The 22,023-nt window shown below is 39.4% G+C and overlaps 1 protein-coding gene across 1 annotated transcript in view; it reads left to right on the top strand.

The window, feature by feature from the left end:
- znf704 (zinc finger protein 704) overlaps positions 1 to 15,981 on the top strand; it is a 120,143-nt gene extending 104,162 nt beyond the window's left edge. The window contains exons 6-9 of the mRNA XM_052023392.1: positions 957 to 1,218; positions 3,814 to 3,915; positions 14,338 to 14,435; positions 15,833 to 15,981. Coding sequence (XP_051879352.1) covers positions 957 to 1,218; positions 3,814 to 3,915; positions 14,338 to 14,435; positions 15,833 to 15,944 — 574 coding nt within the window. The 3' untranslated portion in view covers positions 15,945 to 15,981. The remainder of the gene's footprint in view (positions 1 to 956; positions 1,219 to 3,813; positions 3,916 to 14,337; positions 14,436 to 15,832) is intronic.
- The last annotated feature ends 6,042 nt before the right edge of the window (positions 15,982 to 22,023 follow it).

Genomic DNA, 22,023 nt, shown 5'->3' with positions numbered 1-22,023 from the left:
TCAACAAGAAAGAAGCGAACAGTTTTCACCTGTGAATGTCCTCTATTAGTTTAATTATTTGTCACACTCCAGCTTTGACCTCTCTGTCTTTGGCTTCCTAAAGTATTCCAAAGATGAAACTTAAGCTAAAGAAACAGCACCTCATCTGTCTGATTATGTTGTGATGCTCGGAACTCAATATTGAATTCAACAATTTCAGAAAATTATTTTTCTTTTCCTTTCTACACAGATTGCTAGATATTTCAGTTTCACTTTGTTCCTTTTCTGTTTCTGACGGCTGGTATTTAAAGTGATGGTTACCTTGACAACTTTGATCTGCACCCTATCACAGACATTCCCTCTCGTCTCTTCGTTCCTCCCTCTTTTTGAGGCTTAAAATCTGTTTTCTCCTTGATCTGAAATGTTGACTCATTCTCTATCTCCATGGATGTTGCCTGACCTGGTGAGCGCTTCTGCCATTTTCTAATTTTGTTTCACATTCCCAGCATATGCAGGTTTTTTTGCTCCAATATGTGTTTCTCAATGACCTCATCAAAATAAGCAGACTTATATTCATCCCACCAACTCTTCTTTACTGGGCTGACTAATAAATCATTTTCGTGGGAGGAGATTTCTTCTTTTCAAATATCGGCAGCCCATTCCGTCAAACTCAGTTTGTCTTAACAAGGAAAATTTGGAATACAGCTGAGGTGAAAAGAGAAATCCCTTTTTTTTCTTTGCACGCCCTGCAATAACGTAAAGTGAAAATTGTCGCCTGAATTCCTATCCAGTCATTAATTGGTGCTGGTAGAAAATGTCAAGAGATGTGACAATGTTGTTGGAAAAGCTGCATTCATTGTCACAGCAAAGCTGCATTCATTGTCAGGAGAGTGTGCCTACTGCTCTGTATGATTTATGTTGAACTTAGTTTCCAATCAGTACTGGATGCTAAGTGGCATCTTGTTTTCTCCCAACAGACGTAACGTGGATTCAGATTGCAGTGATGGTGAAGAGGACTTCTATTACCAGGAGATTAAACTGAACACGGATTCCGTAGCTGAGGGTTTGGGTAGCCTTTCTCCAGTGTCACCATCAGTGGTGTCACCACCTACGCTCTCAAGCTTGGATTCAGGACGACCTGAAACCGCCGTCACCAGAACCGAGACCAAAACTACCACTCCTCTGAGTCGGTCCGCACCGACCTGCCTCTACCTCGTCCACACTGACCACGCTTATCAGGTAACAAGGTGCAGCTTCGGTTGGTTTGCATAATATGATGAGGTTTTAACGATTAAACACGAGAAAGACCCACCAAAATGAAAGGATAGTGCATGTTTTATGATTTGTGACTTTTGGATGATGTGTCAAATTGAGTTCAAACAGTTAAGAGGTCTGAGTATGCAGTTGGCTCTGTTTCATAGAAGAGCAGGGGAACTTCCCCTGGAGTACGACCAATACTTACTCTTAAGTTAAACTGAGTCAAAAAACAGTGGTCATTATCACTTTAATATTCTTCCAGGCTAGCTGTGCAGAATTTTGCTGCATTATTTTCATTGTTATAATAATAACCACGCTTCAAAAGGTATTTCATTGGCTGTAAGATACTTTGGGACCTCCTAAATTCATTAAAGGTGCTACATAAATGCAAATGATTCTTTTATTTAACACTGCCAATACAAACTGGACATAGTAAAGGTAGACTTTAGAAACTGAGCATGCAAGCTGGTGGTTCATTTATAATCCAACTATTTTTTCCTTAAATGGAATGGATCCCTTCATCTGAAAGGGTCTACTTCTTGCTTCATCTAGAGTCATAGAGTCATACACTACAGAGGCAGGCCTGTCAGCCCATGAATCCATGCTGCCCACCTATGATGATCCTGTCTTATTCTCCCCACATTCCCATCAACTCCCCTCAGATTCCTGCACTCACCTATAAACTGTTCGCAATGTATAGTCCCTCATAATAGTCCCTCATAAAATTGTACTAGCAGGAATCATCCAGCTGCCCTCTAAACAGTTTCAAAGATAGTTGCCCAGAAACTTTATGCCACATGATAGAATTTCAATGAGAAACCAGATGTTGACAAAAGTTGACCAGGTGAGTCGAATGCAGTGATTTGCATTCAAGGCCCTCTGCATGTCTGAGGTTCTCATATGTGGAGGACCCAGAGATGCCCAACAACTGGCAACAGCAACTTTCACTCCATTATGTGCCTTCCATGAGCCACTTATATAGAAGCAGGTATTCTCAGTGCCTATTTAACCTGCCTAGTGTGACATAGAGGCTACTGCCTGGGGCAGGTTCTGGGAACAGATGGGAAGCCTTTCAAGCAGCTACTTGCCTAACTCTCATCTTTGGGTCATCCAATGACCAGTATACCTCCTGCCCCACTCTCTCCTCCACTCCCACCAAAGCTCATGACTCTTGCTCAACATCCTTCCCCTGCACCCCTCCCTCCACATATCATCAGTTGATCTGCCACTAATGCCTGAAACAGCACCTCACCGACCACCCCCCCCCCCCCCACCCCATCCCCCCAAGAGCTTCGAGGCTTACAGTACCCATGGGTGAAAGCAGGAATGATGGTAATCCGGGTGGCTAAGACAAAAATGCTATTAAAATTGTAACTTTGGATCTTGATTTCCCTTTTTAAAAGAGTCTCCCACTTCTTTCTAACATGTGTTCCAACTATCTGAATGAAGTTATGACCAAACATCAGGACAGATGACAAGTTGATGGAACTGCTCATCACTTTTATATTCATTCTTTTTAAGCAAGAAATTCATCCATAATGCCAAAGCTCTATATATGCTAGAGGTGCTTTTGCTTTGGGTGAGGTCTGGGTGTGTGCTGCAATTCCTGAAGTGCATTCTCACGCGGAGAGTTAAACACCAAATGTAAGCGGCTGGGTCTCAGTAAGACCAAGAGCCCGGGAGAGTTGTGAAGGTGGATCTCCCCACCACCTGCTTTTAATGAGCCTGGAGCTAGTTTATGTACAGCTTTTAGTTCCATGTCAGCGGTAGCACACATCTTGCAGAGTATAATAGAAGCACTTTTAACACGCCTTAATATTTGAACATTAGACTTTTACCTCTAGTGGTGCTTCATGAGACATGTATACAAGAGGATTGTACTGACAGGCTAAACTAGCTATGTAGTGATTAACTTATTCCATCATCACAAGAATATCGCAGATATTTTCCAAGTATAACTCACTGATCTAGAAGTACTTGGTCTTCTGGATTCAGCAGTACAAGGTAGGCCGAAGAACTTTTTTTTTGAGAGCCAGTCATGGCTAATTTCTTAGCACGTGAAGACCAAAGCATTGTATAGTGTAGATCAGGCCATGCACACTTAGTGTGCCAGAAGACAGTTCCTTTGTGTGCTCCACCATTGTAGAACAAGCAAAGGAAAACAGGTAAGTTGGCATCTTGTTCAGGGTTGCCTGGAGTGTGGGCACAGGAAGACAGACCTGGGTTTGGGTTGAGCATTGAGTCTTGATTTGATGAGATGTAAGCAAAGTCAGGATCAGGTTGGATTGCTTCATCAGGCGGATTGTTTCACGTTCTCAAATTCCTTTCATGAAAGTTCTTTCATTGAAATTCATTTACGCAACATAAATAGATGTTGAGCCACTTAAAAGACTTCTCAGGCCACAGTTAAAAAGCAAGACCCCAAGGAATGTGTTATTGCAATGTGTAACTGTTAATTCTGGTCGTAATTTGCAATGCATGGACTTTTTGTATCTGTACAGATAAGTTATACTTGCACTGAGAAGCTTCACCTTCTTCAGCAATCTGGTTTCCTTACACTAGCATTTTTTCCAACAGGCCACAGCACCCGTTAATATTCCCGGATCAAAGTTCACACCTACCAGCAATGGATTCAGCATCTCTTGGCAATCTCCACCAGTTACCTTCACTGGCATCCCAGTAAGTATGAGAAGCTTAAGACTTGACCAGCACCTGAGGTTTTCAAACAATGAAGTTTTCAGGCAGCTGGAGACATCAAGATATTGTGTAAAATGTAATCCTTTTTAATAGGCTTTATATGTTTTTCAAGCAAAATAGTGCAATGTTCAGAGTTTGTCTTTTCAATCCAATTTGTGTCAAACAAAGTCAACAAATAATTTCCCAGTCTACTATAAAGGTAACAAAGTGTATTGATGAGAAAAGTGCAGTTGATCTGGTCTTTCTGCTCTACATTTTGCAATGTCAATATTCTTTTGTCTATTTTTTTACTCTCTAACTGCTCCCATTCACTCATTGACCAGTAGACCTCCTTCTTCCCCACCCTCCTGGCTTCTTTTGTCTTCTTGTCTTCTTTGACCTGAAATGATAGATCTGTTTCTCTTCCCACAGATGCAGCCTGACCTGCTGAGTTCCTCCAGCATTTTCTGGTTTTGTTTTACATTTCCAGCATCTGCAGTTTTTTTGAATGTCATCATCAATGGCATTGTATTTGGCCCATTCTCTGCAAAACCCCTCTGCCTCTCCATCCCTGACGTTATGACCCTCCTTTTCTTTAGACAACCTTCCTAATTTTTCCTCTGGTACAGCATCATTTTTCCTCTCTGGAATGCCTTGGGCATTTTTTCCAGTCAGGAAAATGCAGTTTAATGCATTATTAATGTTTTAAATAGAAAACTTTTTATTTCCCCTCCAAAATAATTAACACTATTCATTTCCTCAGGAGCATGATTTCAGTAATAAAGTCACTAGAAAGGTTGTACTGTTGTCCCGATTTTGAGTTCCCATTTCTGTCCGCTGCAAAGTAACACAGTGCCACAAGGTTGATTCGATAAAGCTCGTTTATTAGCAGTATACTGCGGGAGAATTCTCCTCAAACTCACGTGCAGAGTCTTTGTCGGAGCTCTCCGCAGTCCAGAGCAGCAGACAGTCATTTATACAGATATCAGATATTGTCACACACACTTAGAATTCGGCTCCACGAGTTTCGTTCAGACCTCAGAGAACCAAAGACAGACGTCGCACCTATTGTCCAACATAATTGAGTTATAATCAAGAGATTCAAAGACAGGTCTCACCCTCATTGTTTAAAACAAACTTCCTCCAGTCTGTTTTATTACACCCACCACCCTTATTGTCTAGTATATTGGCCTGCCACCAAGGTCCCGACACAGCAATTAACACCTTATCCATTGAGTCAGCAGCTTGCATGCTTTCTTGCTTGCGAGGTATTTTTTCTATCAGCTATAGGTATGGTTACAGTTTTTAACCCTTTACTTCCTCGGTACTGCACTATGACCTATTTCTGCTTCAGACTTTGGTTTATTGAAAGATCTAAACTTGAGTCACTAAGTTCTGTTATGTACCAGCAACAAAAGAAACACATGGAGTCATGTATAAGTGTTAGAAACTATTTTATTAATAACTATTTATGATAATAAGAAAAAATAAAAGTAAAAATGTTAGAATGTTAGAAGTAAAAATGTTTGATATTAAACATTAACCCCAAAAACTAAACTCGAAGTGTGTGTGTGGCAAATTCCCAAACTCCAAGTCCAGGAATAGTTCTCAAAGTTCAGTTCAGCAAGCCATAAGGTGAAACGTGAGCAAAGGCTTTTGCAAAACCACCGTTGACTGAAGATAAAATGTCGAGAGAGAATAGAGACATTACGAAATCCAAATGTTCCATGATGGAACCCATACGACACCTCAGTCACCGATGATCTCCACTGCTTTGTTCTGAAGTATCTGCCACCCCAAAAGGCATTCGAGACATGGCCGTCCACACAAATACCTGTTTCCTTCTACAGGTCAATGACAAGGTGGACTCCACTGGATTATTCCAAAAATCCATACATGGATTGTAGTGACAGACACAGTTATTGTTTTTCATCCGTCGATACAGAGACCAGCAGGCAGTGTCTCTCTTTCTCCTCTCTTTCCTTCTGACTGAACCAAAACGTCAGCACACCGTTATCTTCTGCTGTGGTCGTAATAATGCCCCACACACACACAAACAAACACACACACTACTGTACTATGTCTTAAAGGAACATTCACCAAATAGCAACCTAATCCGTAACAGTTCTCTCACTCACATACTGTAACTTTAACCTAACTGTTACAGGAACTCTTGATAAATATTGGCATTTACCATTTTCCTAAAGTTACCATAGTCTTTTCATTGATGTTATAGCAGACAAGCACATGAATATCCCCTCCAATCCCAATTTACGTCTTGCATAAATACATCTTCCCATTAACGTTCACTTTCGGCTCGTTCAAGTGTTTTGTATGGCAGATGGTGCTAGTGCAGATGTAGTAGGTTGAGCAAACATTTTAGCAATATTTTAATTTTTAAAATGGAATTATATTATTCATTCTTGGGCATTAAATGTAGGGAGAGAAAATTCTATTCAAAGCCAGTCTGGAATTTTTTCTGAGATTCATAGTTTAAATTGGCTTCATTAATTTTAAAACTAAATGCATTTTTAGGCAAGGGAGCAATATTTTGATTGGTCCTGCTGTCCCCGTGTTGCTCTGGGTCACATAGAGTATCAAATGCAGCAAATCCTTTTTCACTGAACATTGGATTGTGGACATTGAGGAAAATAGGTCAGATTATGGGGGAGGTGCAATCTTTGGAATAGATACGAGATAGCAGAAGGATTGCTTTATTTCCTGTGCTATTTAACAAAATAAAAAGAATGTATTGTCATTTATTGATTAAAAGAACAGATATTATCTCTTCTCTCACAACCTGAGAGGATCTTATCTTTATTACTTTGTCATCTTTTCATAATATAAATGGTTAAATGGACAATTCAGTAATTTCTGTCTGGCCAAACCTGCAATCTCTCTTTTGCCATCACAGATTCTACTATTCCTTAAACAATTCCTCTTTTTAGTTCTTCTTTCCTACCCAGGACTCCATTCCCTGGTGATTTCTTCTTGTTGAAGAACTTACAGCAATGAGTTCTTAAATTTCCACTTCAAACTGCAACTTGGCCTTATCACTGAATTTGAATAAAATATTTTTTAGACTGTTTGGCACATTAGGTGCCGAGTACTCTTTGCCTCCTGTAGTGTTCTGAACATAGCCAGTACACTGCTTATAATAAGCCATTGGATTTAATTGTGTTCATAAAGTTCATTTTGCAGCTTTGATTGCAGTATATTACAAATTAGTGAGTAGTTAATAGCCCTTGGGATGGAAGAATGAATGTAATTAACAGTCTTAAAAGGGGCTAATTACATTAAGATGGTGATATCCTCTGTGTTAAAGGAAGTGATTACCTACCCTTCTATAAAATATGTACAAAGAAAATAATTGCCTCATCTAGTTATTAGTGATTTTTCTTTCCAATATTGGGAGTTCATGCCAATGTTCCTAACTCTGCCATTGATCGCTTGATTTCAGAGTAGATCAGTTGGATTCTGCAGTGTTTAGTCAGGGCCTTGTTGGATTAATCCTTTGAGCACCAGTGTACCTCTGTTTCATTTGAAATATGATTGAACCGTATTGGAGGGTGGGCAGGGATGAATTTTGTTTTGGTTAGAGGCCAGGGTGCAGAGATCATTATGCTGCATCATTCAATCTAGGCAGATTTAAGACAGAACTTGAGTATATCAACATTAGATGATATTGCTGTGTGCTGCTGCATTGGTATTTTGTTTGAGGTGTTAAACTAGGACTCTATCTGCATTTTCATTTGGTTGTATATTCAGTTGGACTGTTTTCTGTCCTAACCAACATCTGCCTTGTAGCCAACACAAAAAAAAGTTAATGTCATTAATTACATGGCAGTTTCTGGAACTTTGTTGTTCATAGATTTGTTTCTTTGTAAATGTAACCTCATTCTTCTGATCTCCAGTAACAGAATGCTGAATTACAATGTTGCTTATATATAAAGGAAAGGCCTTCAGTGACATGTTGCTTCACTTATTAAAATATATGAAATTCTTAGAAGACCTTAACAAGGTAGATGATGTCAGGCTGTTTGGCCACACTGCAGAATCTAGAATTAGGGTTCATAGTCTCACGTTAAGGTATTTTACTATTTAAGATTGAGATGAGAACAAATCTCTTCTTCAGGGGGTTTTGAATTTTTAGAGTTCTCCACCTCAGAGGGCTATGCATATTGTACTTATTCAAGAATGAAATACAGATTTTTGGACACTGGAGACAGGAAGGGGAAATCGAGTTGAAGTAGCTGATCAGCCTTGATCACATTGAAGAGTAGGGCAGGCACAAGGGTCCATACTGACTTCTACTTCTTTCTCTTATATTCTTATGTCAGCCATTCCATTACATTGTCAGCTGTTATTCTGTCATATCCCACAATGGAACAATAAGTCCATGTCCCAATAATAAATTGTGACAACACTATGTTAGAAGTCTGTACCTATAAGAAGCTCTACAGATTAATTTTATGTGAAATGAAGGTTGCAACATGAAATGGACTGTACCAAAGTAGCGCTTCCCTTGGGCACACTGCTCTTCACATAACAACTGTAGAAATCAGTTTTGCACTTTTGAATAAGATATATGGTTAGAACAGTGTAAGAAGCCTTAGGGTACTCCTTGTGAGAGTATTGCCAGTGTTCAAAGATTGTTCATTGGAGCCATTTGGATCTCAGTGCAGATTTTCATTCAAATTCACCAGCCGTCTTGATGTGAACTTTTCCAATTCTTAGTCAGGGCTTGAATGAAGCTCATACCAAGCAGGGTAAAAAAAATCCTCCCATTTTTTTTCCCCCCAGCCCTTGTTCACAGTTGGGTATTTGCAGATATATATGGCCCAGACTGACTGTCTGATTATCAAGGGGAGTACAGACAGTAATAAATCCTGATAATGATGAGGAAGTAGTTTATTACTTGAATGTAGATGTGCTACTATAGACATCAAACATTACATCTGACTTCAGAAGTGCAGCATTGCATTTAGTTACCTAATAAATTACAGCTTCAAACTGCTTCTTCTGAAGTCTCTTTTCTGTCATCTTCTGCAGGTGTGGTTGATTTCTTAGAGATCTGCAATGTGATGATGAGGGAATGAGCTAAGCAAATTACAGGAAATGGACATAGTGCTTTCCTCTGAGTGTTTGTTTATGACCAGCTTCTAAAAACTCTTAACCATGATGGGTACAGTGACTGCCGTTGATTTTTATCTCAATGCTTGTGAATACAGACGACCATCAATATCAATGCTGTCTGGAAAATGACAGTGCTGGTTCAAATGCTTTACAATAACTATGGACATAACCCTTCCAGGAATGGTTTGGAATGTCTGTCCTCACAGTGTCATTAATCTGAATAAGCAGTTTACAATGTCTTATAATAATTATTCACAATGTCCTGAAAATGTGTGCATTCACTACTTGTGACAATTTGGGTAGCATTAATGTAGATTTCAATGATTTTTATGAAAAATAATATGGACCGTAATGTATGCATATTCAGTCCTGTTACCATGTGCAGACTGAGACACTTGATACAGTACAGATGCTTACTCATTTCTCTGTAGAGGGCATGGTTAGTGGTATGAGCATTGTGATTTATAGTAATTGCGCTCAATGTCTGTTAGTGAATTATAATATTTTGCCCATTAGAGCATACTGATGAGAGTGTTTGTCAGCTCTGAGAATGATGATATGTACAATTAATGTCTTTGTTACAGGGCTGCGCTGCACTGTTAGGTTGTAGTTCAATGCCCCTTGGCAAAATTGAACTAAATCAAAAGCTCATTATGTATCCTCAGATACTGAGATCTAATGAGCATAGCTTCATTACTAGATGTTGGTTGCTATTGTACTCTAAAAACATGTTTTGCTTCTTTTAAGCATAATAAGTTGAATGAATCTTAAGCTTTATTGCACAAAGGAACATTTATTCAGATTAAAATTACTTTGTTTTATCCTTAGCTGGTCAATGCTTGTTTCTCAAATAATGTTCTTTTTAAATTGTGAGATAGGAGATACAAAAGCCTCAATCTCTATGAACTGCATTCACAAAACTTTTTGCCAATAGTCTTCTTCTTGGTTTCAAGGGTGACTTTATTCCATTCCAGTTTTGTGGCTTCTGAGGTTCATGATGAGGCCCATAGGGAAACCTCAGACTCTCACAGACAGGGCAGCAGGTGAATAGTTTGTGAGGTGACTCGTTCCTTCCTGTGCTTACACAATGCCTCTGTATGCTCCCGGTATATAGGTTATTAATAACATCTCTAAATATCCTTTGCCACTTTGAGTGCTCATGGGTTAGAGATTCTCAGGAGTTAGTGGGGATGTTGCATGTCTTCATGGAAGCTTTGACCACATCTTTGAATCTTTTCCTCCCTGCACCTGGTAATCCCTTAACATGACAGAGTTTGGAATACACGTCTGGTGTCAGTCATGCCATCAACATGACCAGCTCATTGTAGCTGACTGAGAGTAACTAAGTCTTCAATATTGTGGATGTTGGTTTGAGAGAGGACACTGACATTGATTCACTTATCCAAACAGTGAATTTGGAAGGCTTTGCAGAGACAATATTTGTGGTATTTTTCCAGTGTCTTGAGTTGGGTGCTGTAGATAGTCCAGATCTCAGAAGATATTGGAGGGTAGAGATCATTGCTTCCTGATGGAGCATGAGTTTTGTACAAGACAAAGTCAAATTTGATTTTCCTTAATCGACTAAAGGCTGTGCTAGTACATTGAAGGTGCTGATGAATTTCACCATTGAGGTCTGCCTGTGCCAAGAGGTGACTCTAGTTAATGGGAAGTAGTTCATGTTTTCCAGCTTCTTGTTCTCACAAACCTCCCATGGGAGTGGAGTTAATTTTCAGAATTAGACGGAAGCTGTTCAACCTATGGGGACTATACTCCAAAACCCAGGACATCCAAACTGCAGTAGTTGAATGCTGTACACAGACACTCAGAGGGTGAGCCCAATTCACTGATGTGAAAGGATGGACCTTACATGCAAAATCTGCAGGACAAAGGTCTGCCGTGAACCCACCCCCATTGCCAGTAGTATCCATTTATCCACCTACTGATTTGTAGCGAGGTCACACTGAATCATGTAATGTGTCATGCAACATTCTGACTGGCTTTCAGCCCCTTCCTGTGCTGGTTCTAATGGCACACACAGGAGTGCACTTCATGGTGGGTACACTTTTCTCACTTAACCTAAATGTGGAGTATGGAGGAACACTGGCTTCATGTTCAGCCAAATGTAAAGGGCAGCACGGTAGCATAGCGGTTGGCGTAACGCTATTACAGCACCTGATCAGGGTTCAATCCCGCTGCTGTCTGTAAGGAGTTTGTACATCCTCCCCGTGACTGCGTGGGTTTCCTCCGGGTTCTCTGGCTTCCTCCCACATTCCAGACATACAGGTTAGAGGGTTAATATGGGCGTAATTGGGTGGTGCAGGCTCGTTGGGTCAGAAGGGCCTGTTACCATACTGTATAAATAAAGTTTTTAAAAAAGAGTTTTAAACATTCCATATAGGCTTAGCTCACTGTTTCATTACCAGGCTTCAGTTGACCTGTGCCGGTAATGTTACAGGAGCTGCTGACCATTTCATTTCTCATGACCAGATTCTAACCAGTTTGCTCCCCTTTGATACCACAGCATAGTGCCGTCTATTTGAGATTTTCCATGGGTGCAATCATTGCTGAATATGCCCCTTGATTCAAAAGCAGCATCCTCATTGTTTTGAGCACTATGGCTTTTCTATTTCCTGTTGAAGATTGTTTATATAAGTTTCAACTGATGTGAGCAGACGGAAGATCCATGTTTCCGGAGCACCAAAGGAATCTTCTGCCATCCTGACCCTGAAATTTTAATCCAGTGAGGTTGTCAACAGGAGCTGAAAACCCCAGTTTTGTTGCATCTGATGGAAGGTCATCCACCTGAAATGCTAAGACTGTTTAAGTTCTACCCAGATTCTCTACAATCAATGTAATATTTTTTGTGTGGTGGAAAGTAACAAGGGGGAACTCTGCTGTACAAGGATATGTTAAGGAGATTCTTGAATTCCCTTGGAAATTCCTTCATTTGCAGCTTCTGAACAGCAGAAGGCAGGAAGATACACTGAGCACCAAGAAATGGGCCTTGGATAGCACCAGGAGGAAATTCAACCAGGTCATACCACTTGTGATGGGGCAGACCCCGCTGACTTCAGTCTTCAATTTCTTACATGATGAAATTGCTGCTCATCCAGGATTTACTGTCATGCGTAGAGGAGGAGATGCCAGAGCTGGTAGAGGACATTGCATGGGGTGTTCTCCATGCATGTGCCCTTGGACTTTTAATGCCGAGAATATTTTATTCCCATTCCCTGGGAGTATTCTACCAGTTATGGTGGCAGGCAGTAAAACATTTTAGATTTTCAGGACCATTGAATATTCACAGATTACTATGTTATGTGCCACTGCATTCTTAGCACAACAACGTTCATTTTCATGCAATCAGTAAGGATTTTTGCAGGTAGTTTCCATCTTCACTGAGTGGGTTGTAAGCAGGTGCAGATCCCTCAAGGTTGCCACACAGGTCGATAGGATTGTTAAGAAGGTGTATGGAGTGTTGGCCTTCATTAGTCAGGGTATTGAGTTCAAGAGCTGCAAGGTGATGTGGAAATCTATTGAACTCTGGTCAGACCACACTTGGAGTATTATGTTCAGTTCTGGTCACCTCATTATAGGAAGGATGTGGAAGCTTTAAAGAGGGTGCAGAGGAGATTTACCAGGATGTTGCCTGGATTGGAGAACATGTCATATGAGGATAGGTTGAGTGAGCTAGGGCTTTTCTCTTTGGAGAGAAGGAGGGTGAGAGGTGACTTGATAGAAGTGTACAAGATGATAAGAGGCATAGATTGAGTGGACAGTCAGAGACTTTTTCCCAGGGCGACAATGGCTAACACGAGGGGACATAATTTTAAGGTGATTGGAGGAAGGTATAAGGGGGATGTCAGGGGTAAGTTTTTTACACAGAGAGTGGTGGGTGCATAGAACGCACTGCCTGCAGAGGTTGTGGGGGCAGATACATTAGGGACATTTAAGATACTCTTAGATAGACACATGAATGATAGAAAAATGGGGGGCTATATGGGAGGGAAGGGTTAGATAGATCTTAGAGCAGGATAAAACGTTGGCTCAACATTATGGGCCGAAGGGCCTGTACTGTGCTGTAGTGTTCTATGTTCTAGGTGAAGCAAATCTCTCACTCATGATGGAACCCATTATTATACTGGCTGAATGACCCACTCAGCTGGTTTACTGCTCAAACAGTGGTTAAATATTACCCCAGAAGATTTTTTAAAAAAAGCAGAAGCAATCTAAGATGGTTTTATTTTGCACCTGTTAGGACTTTTGGACTTCCCAACATATCTTGCAGCTAGTGAAGTACTTTATTGATATATAATCATTATTGTAACCTAGGAAATAAGGCAGCCATAACAGCAAGCTCTAAAAAACAGCAGAAGCGACCAGCTTAGTTATTTTTAGTGTAAAAGCAATATACTGCAGATGTGGAAAATTTGAAAAATAGAAAGATGCTGGAAAGACTCAATGGGTCATGCAGCATCCATACAGGGAGAAACACAGCTAGTGTTCTTTCAGGTTGTTGACCTTACATCACAGCTATCTTTTAGTGATATTGCCTTAAAGATAAATATTGGCCAGGTCACAGGGTAATCTCCTCATCTTCAGAATGATGCCTTGAGATCTGTTACATTCTGTTGAGAACATATAGAACCTCATGTTTAACATTTAGCCCATACACAATGTCTCTGACAGCACAGCATTTCCTTAGTACATCACTGGGTACCAGTCTAAATTCTGTGCTCATACATTTAGAGTGGGACTTGAACTATGAGATGAAACTGAAAATTAAACGACACTCAGAGTTTGTCACGATGAGGCTTTTCAATTACTTTATTTAGAGGATGACTCATTAGTAAATTCTGGACTATGTGATTTAAAACCGACTGAAAATGGCAATGTGCAAAGTTAGATCTTTTTATACAGTTTTATTTCCTAGTGACTGAAATCAGTGGGCTTTGGCTATCAAAGTACATGTTGGGATTGAATTATTTTCAAATTTCTCCAACTTGTGGTGAGGGTGAGGCTTGTTTTCCTTCAAAGGACAGAAAACCAAAAGAACCCGTGTTCATTTATATTTTCTTGGAAAGTATAGAGTCTTGTAATGAACATATGGAAGGAAACATCCCTACTTTGCTTAAAGAATTTTTACCTTTAGATTAAGTGACCACAGTGCAATGCTTGCTTTATTTTACAGGCTTTCAATCCAACTGGAAGTAGGATTGCTAAATAAGTGTTCACTTCTCACGGGAGCTGAAATTCAATGGGACTGATGGAATTTTTTTTTGTGTGTGCTAGGTTTCACCAACCCATAGTCATACTGTGGGTGCTGGAGAGCAGCGTCAGCAGCCCCCCTCTTCACTCTCCTCTCCACCTAGACCTGTGGTTGGAGCAAGGTACAGTATACGTTGCACACTCACAATGTGCAATACATCTGTTACATTGTCAAGACCAATTACAAACAGTTCAAGACACATTTCTTTAATTATGGTTGACCCAAAACGTTTACCCATGAAACAAATATGACAGAGACACAGTAAAATTGTGACCTGTGTTCAGGATATCAAATGTTTTTAATAAGGATCCATTTCTTAATTGAAATGGGGAATCTTTTTATTGGTATATAATTATGGATATTTATAATTAATAAAAATAAAGTATTAATGTGCACCGAGAAATATGATTATGTGGCATGACAACTTTGTATGTGATTCAGTTTTAATGAAAAATAAGATGTAAAGGAAATTCTGAGACTCATTGCAAGATGCACACATTCTGCAATTTTTTTCCTGTTCCTCTGTACTTCAAACCTGCAAATTTATAGAGAAGGCAGGGATATGCGGTGGAAGCAGCAGTGTGCAGTGTATATCTAGCCTTCTATTGTTTTCGTCTGTAGTCCATTCAAACAGAAGCAGCCTTTTCTGCATATGTGAGACCTGCTTCATCGTCACTTCAAGGGTACCTTGCTGAGTATGTTCCATCACAGAATTCAGTTCTAGAAAACAGCTTCAAGTAGGTCTCCTTTGAATAATGTACTTTTCCTAGTCTTTCCCAGATTCCCCCAATCCCGATAGCATGACCAAAACCATCCCCAATCACCATTCCACCCACTCAGCACCTTCCCTCCACTTCACCCCACCCCACCATCAATCGCTGGGACATGAACCTTACCTTGACTTCCCTAACAATCTCCAGCCCTGACCTCACACCTTACAATCCCCATCCTGGCTAGGCCAATCTTCTGAATCCTTGTACATTGCTCAATGCTGGAGGACAGCTTTTCCAAATACAAGACCTTCCTAGTAACACAGAACATCTTCGGCTTCACACGCATTTTTGAATTTCCCAGCGATTGGCCCTAAACAAAATGTTCATTAGCCTGCAGTTCACAGACTGTTTAAAGACCATAAACTATTATCATTGATTTTCTAGCCTATAGTGCCTTACTACATCAAAACAATCCTGTGCAATTTGTCTGTTACTTTTGGAGTGCAGTGATTAATACAGTATAAGCAAATATAATTAATTTCAACTGAGAATTAATCATTCAGCTAAATGAAGCAAATAAAAATGAGGTGAATCTTTCAATGAGAAACAACAGAATTTTTTGACCTTAGTAATTAATAATCCACAGATGAAATAGCCTCATGTGATTTTCTACACTGAGTGATTTGTGAAAGTGCATCTTGATTAGATGGTCATTAATTATAGTGTTTTTCATTAGAAGTGGTGTACTGAAAGGGGACAAAGTCCTCTAAGCACCACGATAAATTTTGTTTTTTTTCATTCCCAGAAAAATCCGTGGAGAAGGAAAGAAATGCCGGAAAGTGTATGGTATGGAAAATCGAGATATGTGGTGTACTGCCTGCCGTTGGAAGAAAGCGTGCCAGAGGTTTATTGATTAGAGGCGAGTTATGAAAGGCCTTTAAGAAGAATTTTTGGGCAGCTATTAAGAATGGTTTTTTGAAGCACTAAACTTTTTAAAAATAAATTTATAACTGTAGCAGCAACACTCATATCAAACAAGATGCACTTAAAAGAAGTCTGTATGGAACTAAGTAGCATACAGGTTACTCACATGTCAGTGATGGAAGATGCATTACATGGAAATCTTTCTGTGAGCAAATGGAGTAGAGTGATGAGGCAGTTCTGAAGTAAATGCTTCTTTATTGGTTTGAAGTATGACTGACTGGGAAATGAAGTATATTGTGTTGCAAATTTTGATTTAGTCATGGAGGTTTCTCAGGAAGCCTGATGGCTGTGAACACATTGTTGACATAATGAAACACACGTGGTTTATATGTTTGCCACGACTTCACTGTTCTTCTAAGCAGTATTACATGCAATTGCTTCAAAATTTTACAGAACAAAAGCTCTATACAAGCCTTCTCCCAACTTACTTCATCTCATTCTATTAACATACCTTTGTACTTTATCCTAATCTACCTTCCCCCCCTTAAATTATATTGTTTGCTCCAGTCACTCTGCGCGATAGCAAGTTCCACACTTCACTATTCTGGTAAAAATGATTACCTTCTGCAGGTGTCTCTCATATTTTCTTCACATAGCTACTTACATTTAGTTAAGCAAAATGAATAAGTGGAATGCTCCATCCTGTTGAAGATATTAGAATGTATATCTTCTGGGAGATCGAGGGAAGTGCAAGATCAGGGTCCCATGGAATGGAGGATGAAATTGTTTCTTCCCACTGATGCGATAAACTTCTATGAAAGCAAAACTGGTTGTGCTTCAACATTAAGAAGACAGTGTGGAACACCAGCCAGGAACTTTTTTTTTATTGCAAAAAATGTAACAAACAGCTACATAGTTCTGCTTGACAAACTAGTGAACTTGTTAGGGATGTGCATTGAACTGGATCATTGAACAAGGAATGTGCAATTGAATTGATGCCAGATTTGTTTAACATTACCACTGGAGGGTACCAGGGTTTGTTTAAATTTTGTCATGTTGGCTCCAGTCCTCTTCTAACTAGTACACTTGCACAACACATTCTTGGTGTGGCAGGCAATGCACTTAACTTAGGGCAAAACAGTGATGTGTGCGTTCACAGTCAGCACAAAGCAAGTGAGTTGACAGAGTGAACAGCTCACCCATTAAAGAATATGCCTGAAATTAATGGAGTGAAAATTGAATAGATTCTGTAACAAGTGGTTACCCACTCCATTAGATTGCCAAGAAGGCAATGAGGGTGAAAGTTACTCATAAATTGGTGTTTCTCTTGGCTAATAAAGCCATAAGTATATGGTACCTACCACTACTTTAATCCATTTAAGCCAATTAAGTTCTTACAGAACAACTGAAACAAATCTCCTTGTGGAAACATGAAAGATTACCAATTAGTATATCCATTTTTCATTAGGTCCAGCCAAATAAAGCTGTTTTTGTAAACTGGGAAATAACACCATGAGCAAAATTCCTCAGATTGGTGATCTTACTGAATTAAGTGATAGGGAAAATCATACCACAGAAGTAGATAACTTGATAGATGTGGAAACTGGATAAGCAGATTTCAAATATCATCAATGTTGATAATCCTTATGTAATATGCACTTCTCCTAAAATATTAAATGTGCTTTAAAATATTTTCTGAACAATGGTGGAGAGGAAATTTAAAATGATAGCTGGTTTCAATGTTTTGAAACCAGCTATCATATAAAACAAGATTTATTAAAATAAATAAAAAATTCAATATCAAGTCTTTAAGGAAGGTTATATCAACCCTTTATGAATAAAATCAATAAATGGATATCAGTTATGAAAACCCATATAACTCCACAAAAGATGCAGAGAATAGGAATAACAATGACTCCCAAACTAAGATTGCTGTATTCTGTATGAATGATAATATGTTTGCAGTAGGAACCTGAAAGGTTACTTAGCTTTCCCTTAATGTTGAGCCCTATTTTCAAAATCTTAATTCAAATGCTGCTTCAGGATTCAAATTCAAATCTGTCCCTTATTTGAATGCAACACTTTGGTAACATGCATTGGATGACATTTCCTTTGAACCATTTTAGAGAACTGGCAAGTGTTATATCCCTCTCAATGTCCCTTGGTTCCATGAGTTGGTCACATATAACATTTCCTAATCAAATGTCTCCTCTTTATTATCACATATTACTTCCAAACTTGTTTGCAGTCAGGGAAAATCACCTTCTTTAGCAAATCGGGAACAAGTCTAAAAACAGCTGTAAAAATGTTTTGTAGTCTATTGTGGGTGAAGCACTTGGATGATAGCAGTTGCATAAAGACAATTTTATTTTTTGTTAATCATGCTGGTTTTACCAGTCAATACATACAAAATGCTGGAGGAACTCAGCAGGTCAGGCAACACCTATGGAGGGAAATAAACAGTCGACGTTTCAGGTTGAGACCCTTCATCAGAACTCCTTTCAGGACATCATCAGAACATCAGGTTTTATCAGTCATCCTGCTTCTGAAAACAGTATTAAATCCATTATCATATGAAACTTCCCAACAACTGATTTTAACTAAATCTCTTGAAAAGTCAGTGTTATTCATTATCTACATAACCGTCCTCTCACTTAAATATTTTGCAACTAAATTACACAGCATCTAGCCCAGACTCTGACACTGTTTAAAGTAGTTCCAATAGTTCTCTAAAACTTATGCTAGTTTTTAATAAGCTCTGTTGCTTATCATTTATACAATGTCTTGTTCCATTTTTAATATGTTTCTCAGCTTTACAGTAGTTTATGACAATATTAAAACTATCTAGTCATCATCAATATTACCTAGCAAAACTATTTAAAATTGTGAAAGGGATGGATGTTATAAGGGTTAGCTTGTGTAGTGTTTCAAAAAGTACATATGCTCTGTAATTCTGGAAAGTCCAAGAGGACAAGCTTCCCTTTCTATACTGATGGATTGCTGACATGGCTGAATTGAAACCAACTCAGACATCTGAATTAAATTGGAGTATCTCAGGAGGTTCAGCTAGGAATTTTCTTGGAGATATTTCTTCTCTGTTGATCACAAGACAAGGGAGCAGAAGCAGGCCATTCGGCCCATCGAGTCTGCTCCAAGGAAAGGGAAATAGAAATGAGAAATGGGGAATGGGGGAAGAAGAAGAAGAAAAAAAAACTATTCTAATCCCAATTACCGGCCTTATCCCCATATCCCTTGATATCCTGACTATTTAAATATCTATCTATCTATCTCCTTGAACGCCCCCACTGATCTGGCCTCCACTGCTGTACGTGGCAAGGAGTTCCACAAATTCACCACCCTCTGGCTAAAGAAATTTTTCCTCATCTCTGTTTTGAAACTGTACCCTCTAATTCTAAGATTGTGCCCTCTGGTCCTGGACTCACCCACCAAGGGAAACAGCCTAGCCACATTTACTCTGTCCTTTCCTATCAATATTTTAAATGTCGCTATGAGGTCCCCTCTCATTCTTCTGTACTCCAGTGAGTACAGTCCAAGAGCCGACAAACGCTCCTCATACGTAAGCCCTTTCATTCCTGGAATCATCCTCGTAAATCTCCTCTGAACCCTCTCCAACGTCAACACATCCTTCCTAAGATGTGGGGCCCAAAACTGAGCACAATATTCCAAATGAGGCCTCATTAGTGCCCCGTAGAGCCTCATCAACACTTCCTTACTTTTATACACTATACCTCTCGAAATGAATGCCAACATAGCATTCGCTTTCTTTACCACCAATCGGACCTGGTGGTTAACCTTTAAGGTATCCTGCACGAGTACCCCCAAGTCCCTTTGTACTTCCGTGCTTTGGATTTTCTCTCCTCCTAGATAATAATCTGCCCGCTTATTTCTGCTTCCAAAGTGTACAACTGCACATTTCCCTACATTGAATCTCATCTGCCATTTCCTTGCCCATTCTCCTAAACTGTCTAGGTCCCTCTGCAACCTTCCTATCTCTTCAATACTCCCTACTCCTCCCCCTATCTTGGTGTCATCCGCAAACTTAGCCACGAAACCATTTATTCCATCATCCAAATCGTTAATGTACAAGGTAAAAAGGAGCGGTCCCAACACCGACCCCTGCGGCACACCACTAGTAACCGGTAACCAACCAGAACGAGATCCTTTTATTTCCACTCTTTGCTTCCTGTCAACCAGCCAATGCTCCACCCATTCTGTTATCCTACCCGTAATTCCATGACCTCTCATCTTATTAATCAGTCTTATCAGGCACCTTATCAAAGGCCTTTTGAAAGTCTAAATACACAACATCTACCGCCTCTCCCTTATCCACCTTACCTGTGATTTCTTCAAAAAACTCCAATAGGTTGGTCAGGCAGGATCTTCCCTTCACAAAACCATGTTGGCTAGGACCTATCCTGCCCTGCGCCTCTAGGTATTCCGTAACCCCGTCTTTGAGGATAGATTCCAATAACTTTCCCACCACTGACGTCAGACTAATAGGTCTGTAATTTCCTTTATGCTGCCTCCCACCTTTCTTATACAACGGAACTACATTTGCGACCCTCCAGTCCTCCGGAACCACGCTGGAATCTATCGATTTCTGGAAAATTATCGCCAATGCCTCCGCTATCTCTAAAGCCACCTCCTTCAGAACGCGGGGATGCACCTCATCCGGTCCGGGAGACTTATCAGTCTTTAGTCCATGTAACTCTACGAAGTGCACTGGAAAACCCATTTACAAACCAGTTCCAAGGAAATTCTCAGCCAACTTACATGGCTTTTCATTTATTCTTGAGAAATGATAATGTGGCTAATTTATTGAGGGGGTCACGAATTCTTAGGTATTTCATTCCTAAGGCAGGAATAATCTCCAAATTATTTATTTTAATTTGTGAAATCAAACAGAAAAAAAAAATTCAGTCCAGTAACAGAAATATTTAAGGTATACAAGTATTTTTTAGTTAATCAGACCATTTTTCATCAAAAAGGTGCAATGGTGATGACCAAGTTTATTTGAAAGCAGTAGTCAACATGCACTTTCTAATGCCATAAGCTTCACTCAATGGAACACAAATAAGACTATGGTGGCTTTGCACCACACATCATTATTAGCAATTCTTGCCCTTTAAGCACTATGTTTCTGCCAAGATTTGGACTAATTATAAAGCACAATTTGTTCAAGAAATATATTTTGTGAAACATATGTCAAGGTTGTGCATTACAAAATATGGATTTGGGGACTGAGAAACTGTAAATTGTGATTGTGCATTGTGGCATTGTTTGTAAGTTATATGATGGAATCAATCAATCCTGCATATGCATTTTATAGCTACCAATGACAATTCCCATAGACTAGTTTGCACTGCTAAACCAAATGTGACAATATTTCTGAATGATGCACTTAAGGACATAAGAAAGTAGGTAGTACCTGTTCATTAAACATTATGAAGTTTAATGAACATTTTTAGAAAAAAAGCAAATGTTAGGGTGTTTGCACATCCCTACTTTATAAATATATATATTTGTGTGTGTGTATAAAATGCCTATTGTGACTATATTGCAAACACGCTTTGTGTTATCCTGATTTGTTGCCCAAATGGCATTTACTTTCCTAAATTATAGGAATGCTCTTATTCTCTATTGAGCCAGAGGTGCTGTTGTGCACTGAGCTAGAAAACATCGAAAGTACAAGGTGCTAATTTTCCAGGGTTTTAAAATCAACCAAAGCCACGCTTTTATTCCTCTTGTCTAGCAGATGTGACAGTAATTATCTCCCAGCCAAAACTAAACATCTTTACATAGTATTACACACTATTTCTATTATAGAAACAGGCCACTGTGCTCAACATGTCTCTGTTGGTGTTTATACTTCACACAAACTCCTCCCATCTTACATCACCTCACTCTAAATTCCATGAAATGCATCTATACTTCTTGCCTCACAGTCAAAAAATTCTTTAAATAGGTCTGTGTTTTTTGTTGTTCTCAATAGTCAAAATATTGAGACTTAAAGTTCTACTATTCCAACAGCAAGCACTCATATTGTTTAAA

This window comes from Pristis pectinata, chromosome 9, assembly GCF_009764475.1.
Source record: "Pristis pectinata isolate sPriPec2 chromosome 9, sPriPec2.1.pri, whole genome shotgun sequence".
Taxonomy (NCBI): Eukaryota; Metazoa; Chordata; class Chondrichthyes; order Rhinopristiformes; family Pristidae; genus Pristis; species Pristis pectinata.
Note: the sequence above shows the minus strand (reverse complement) of the source record. Positions and strands in the feature narration are given on the sequence as shown.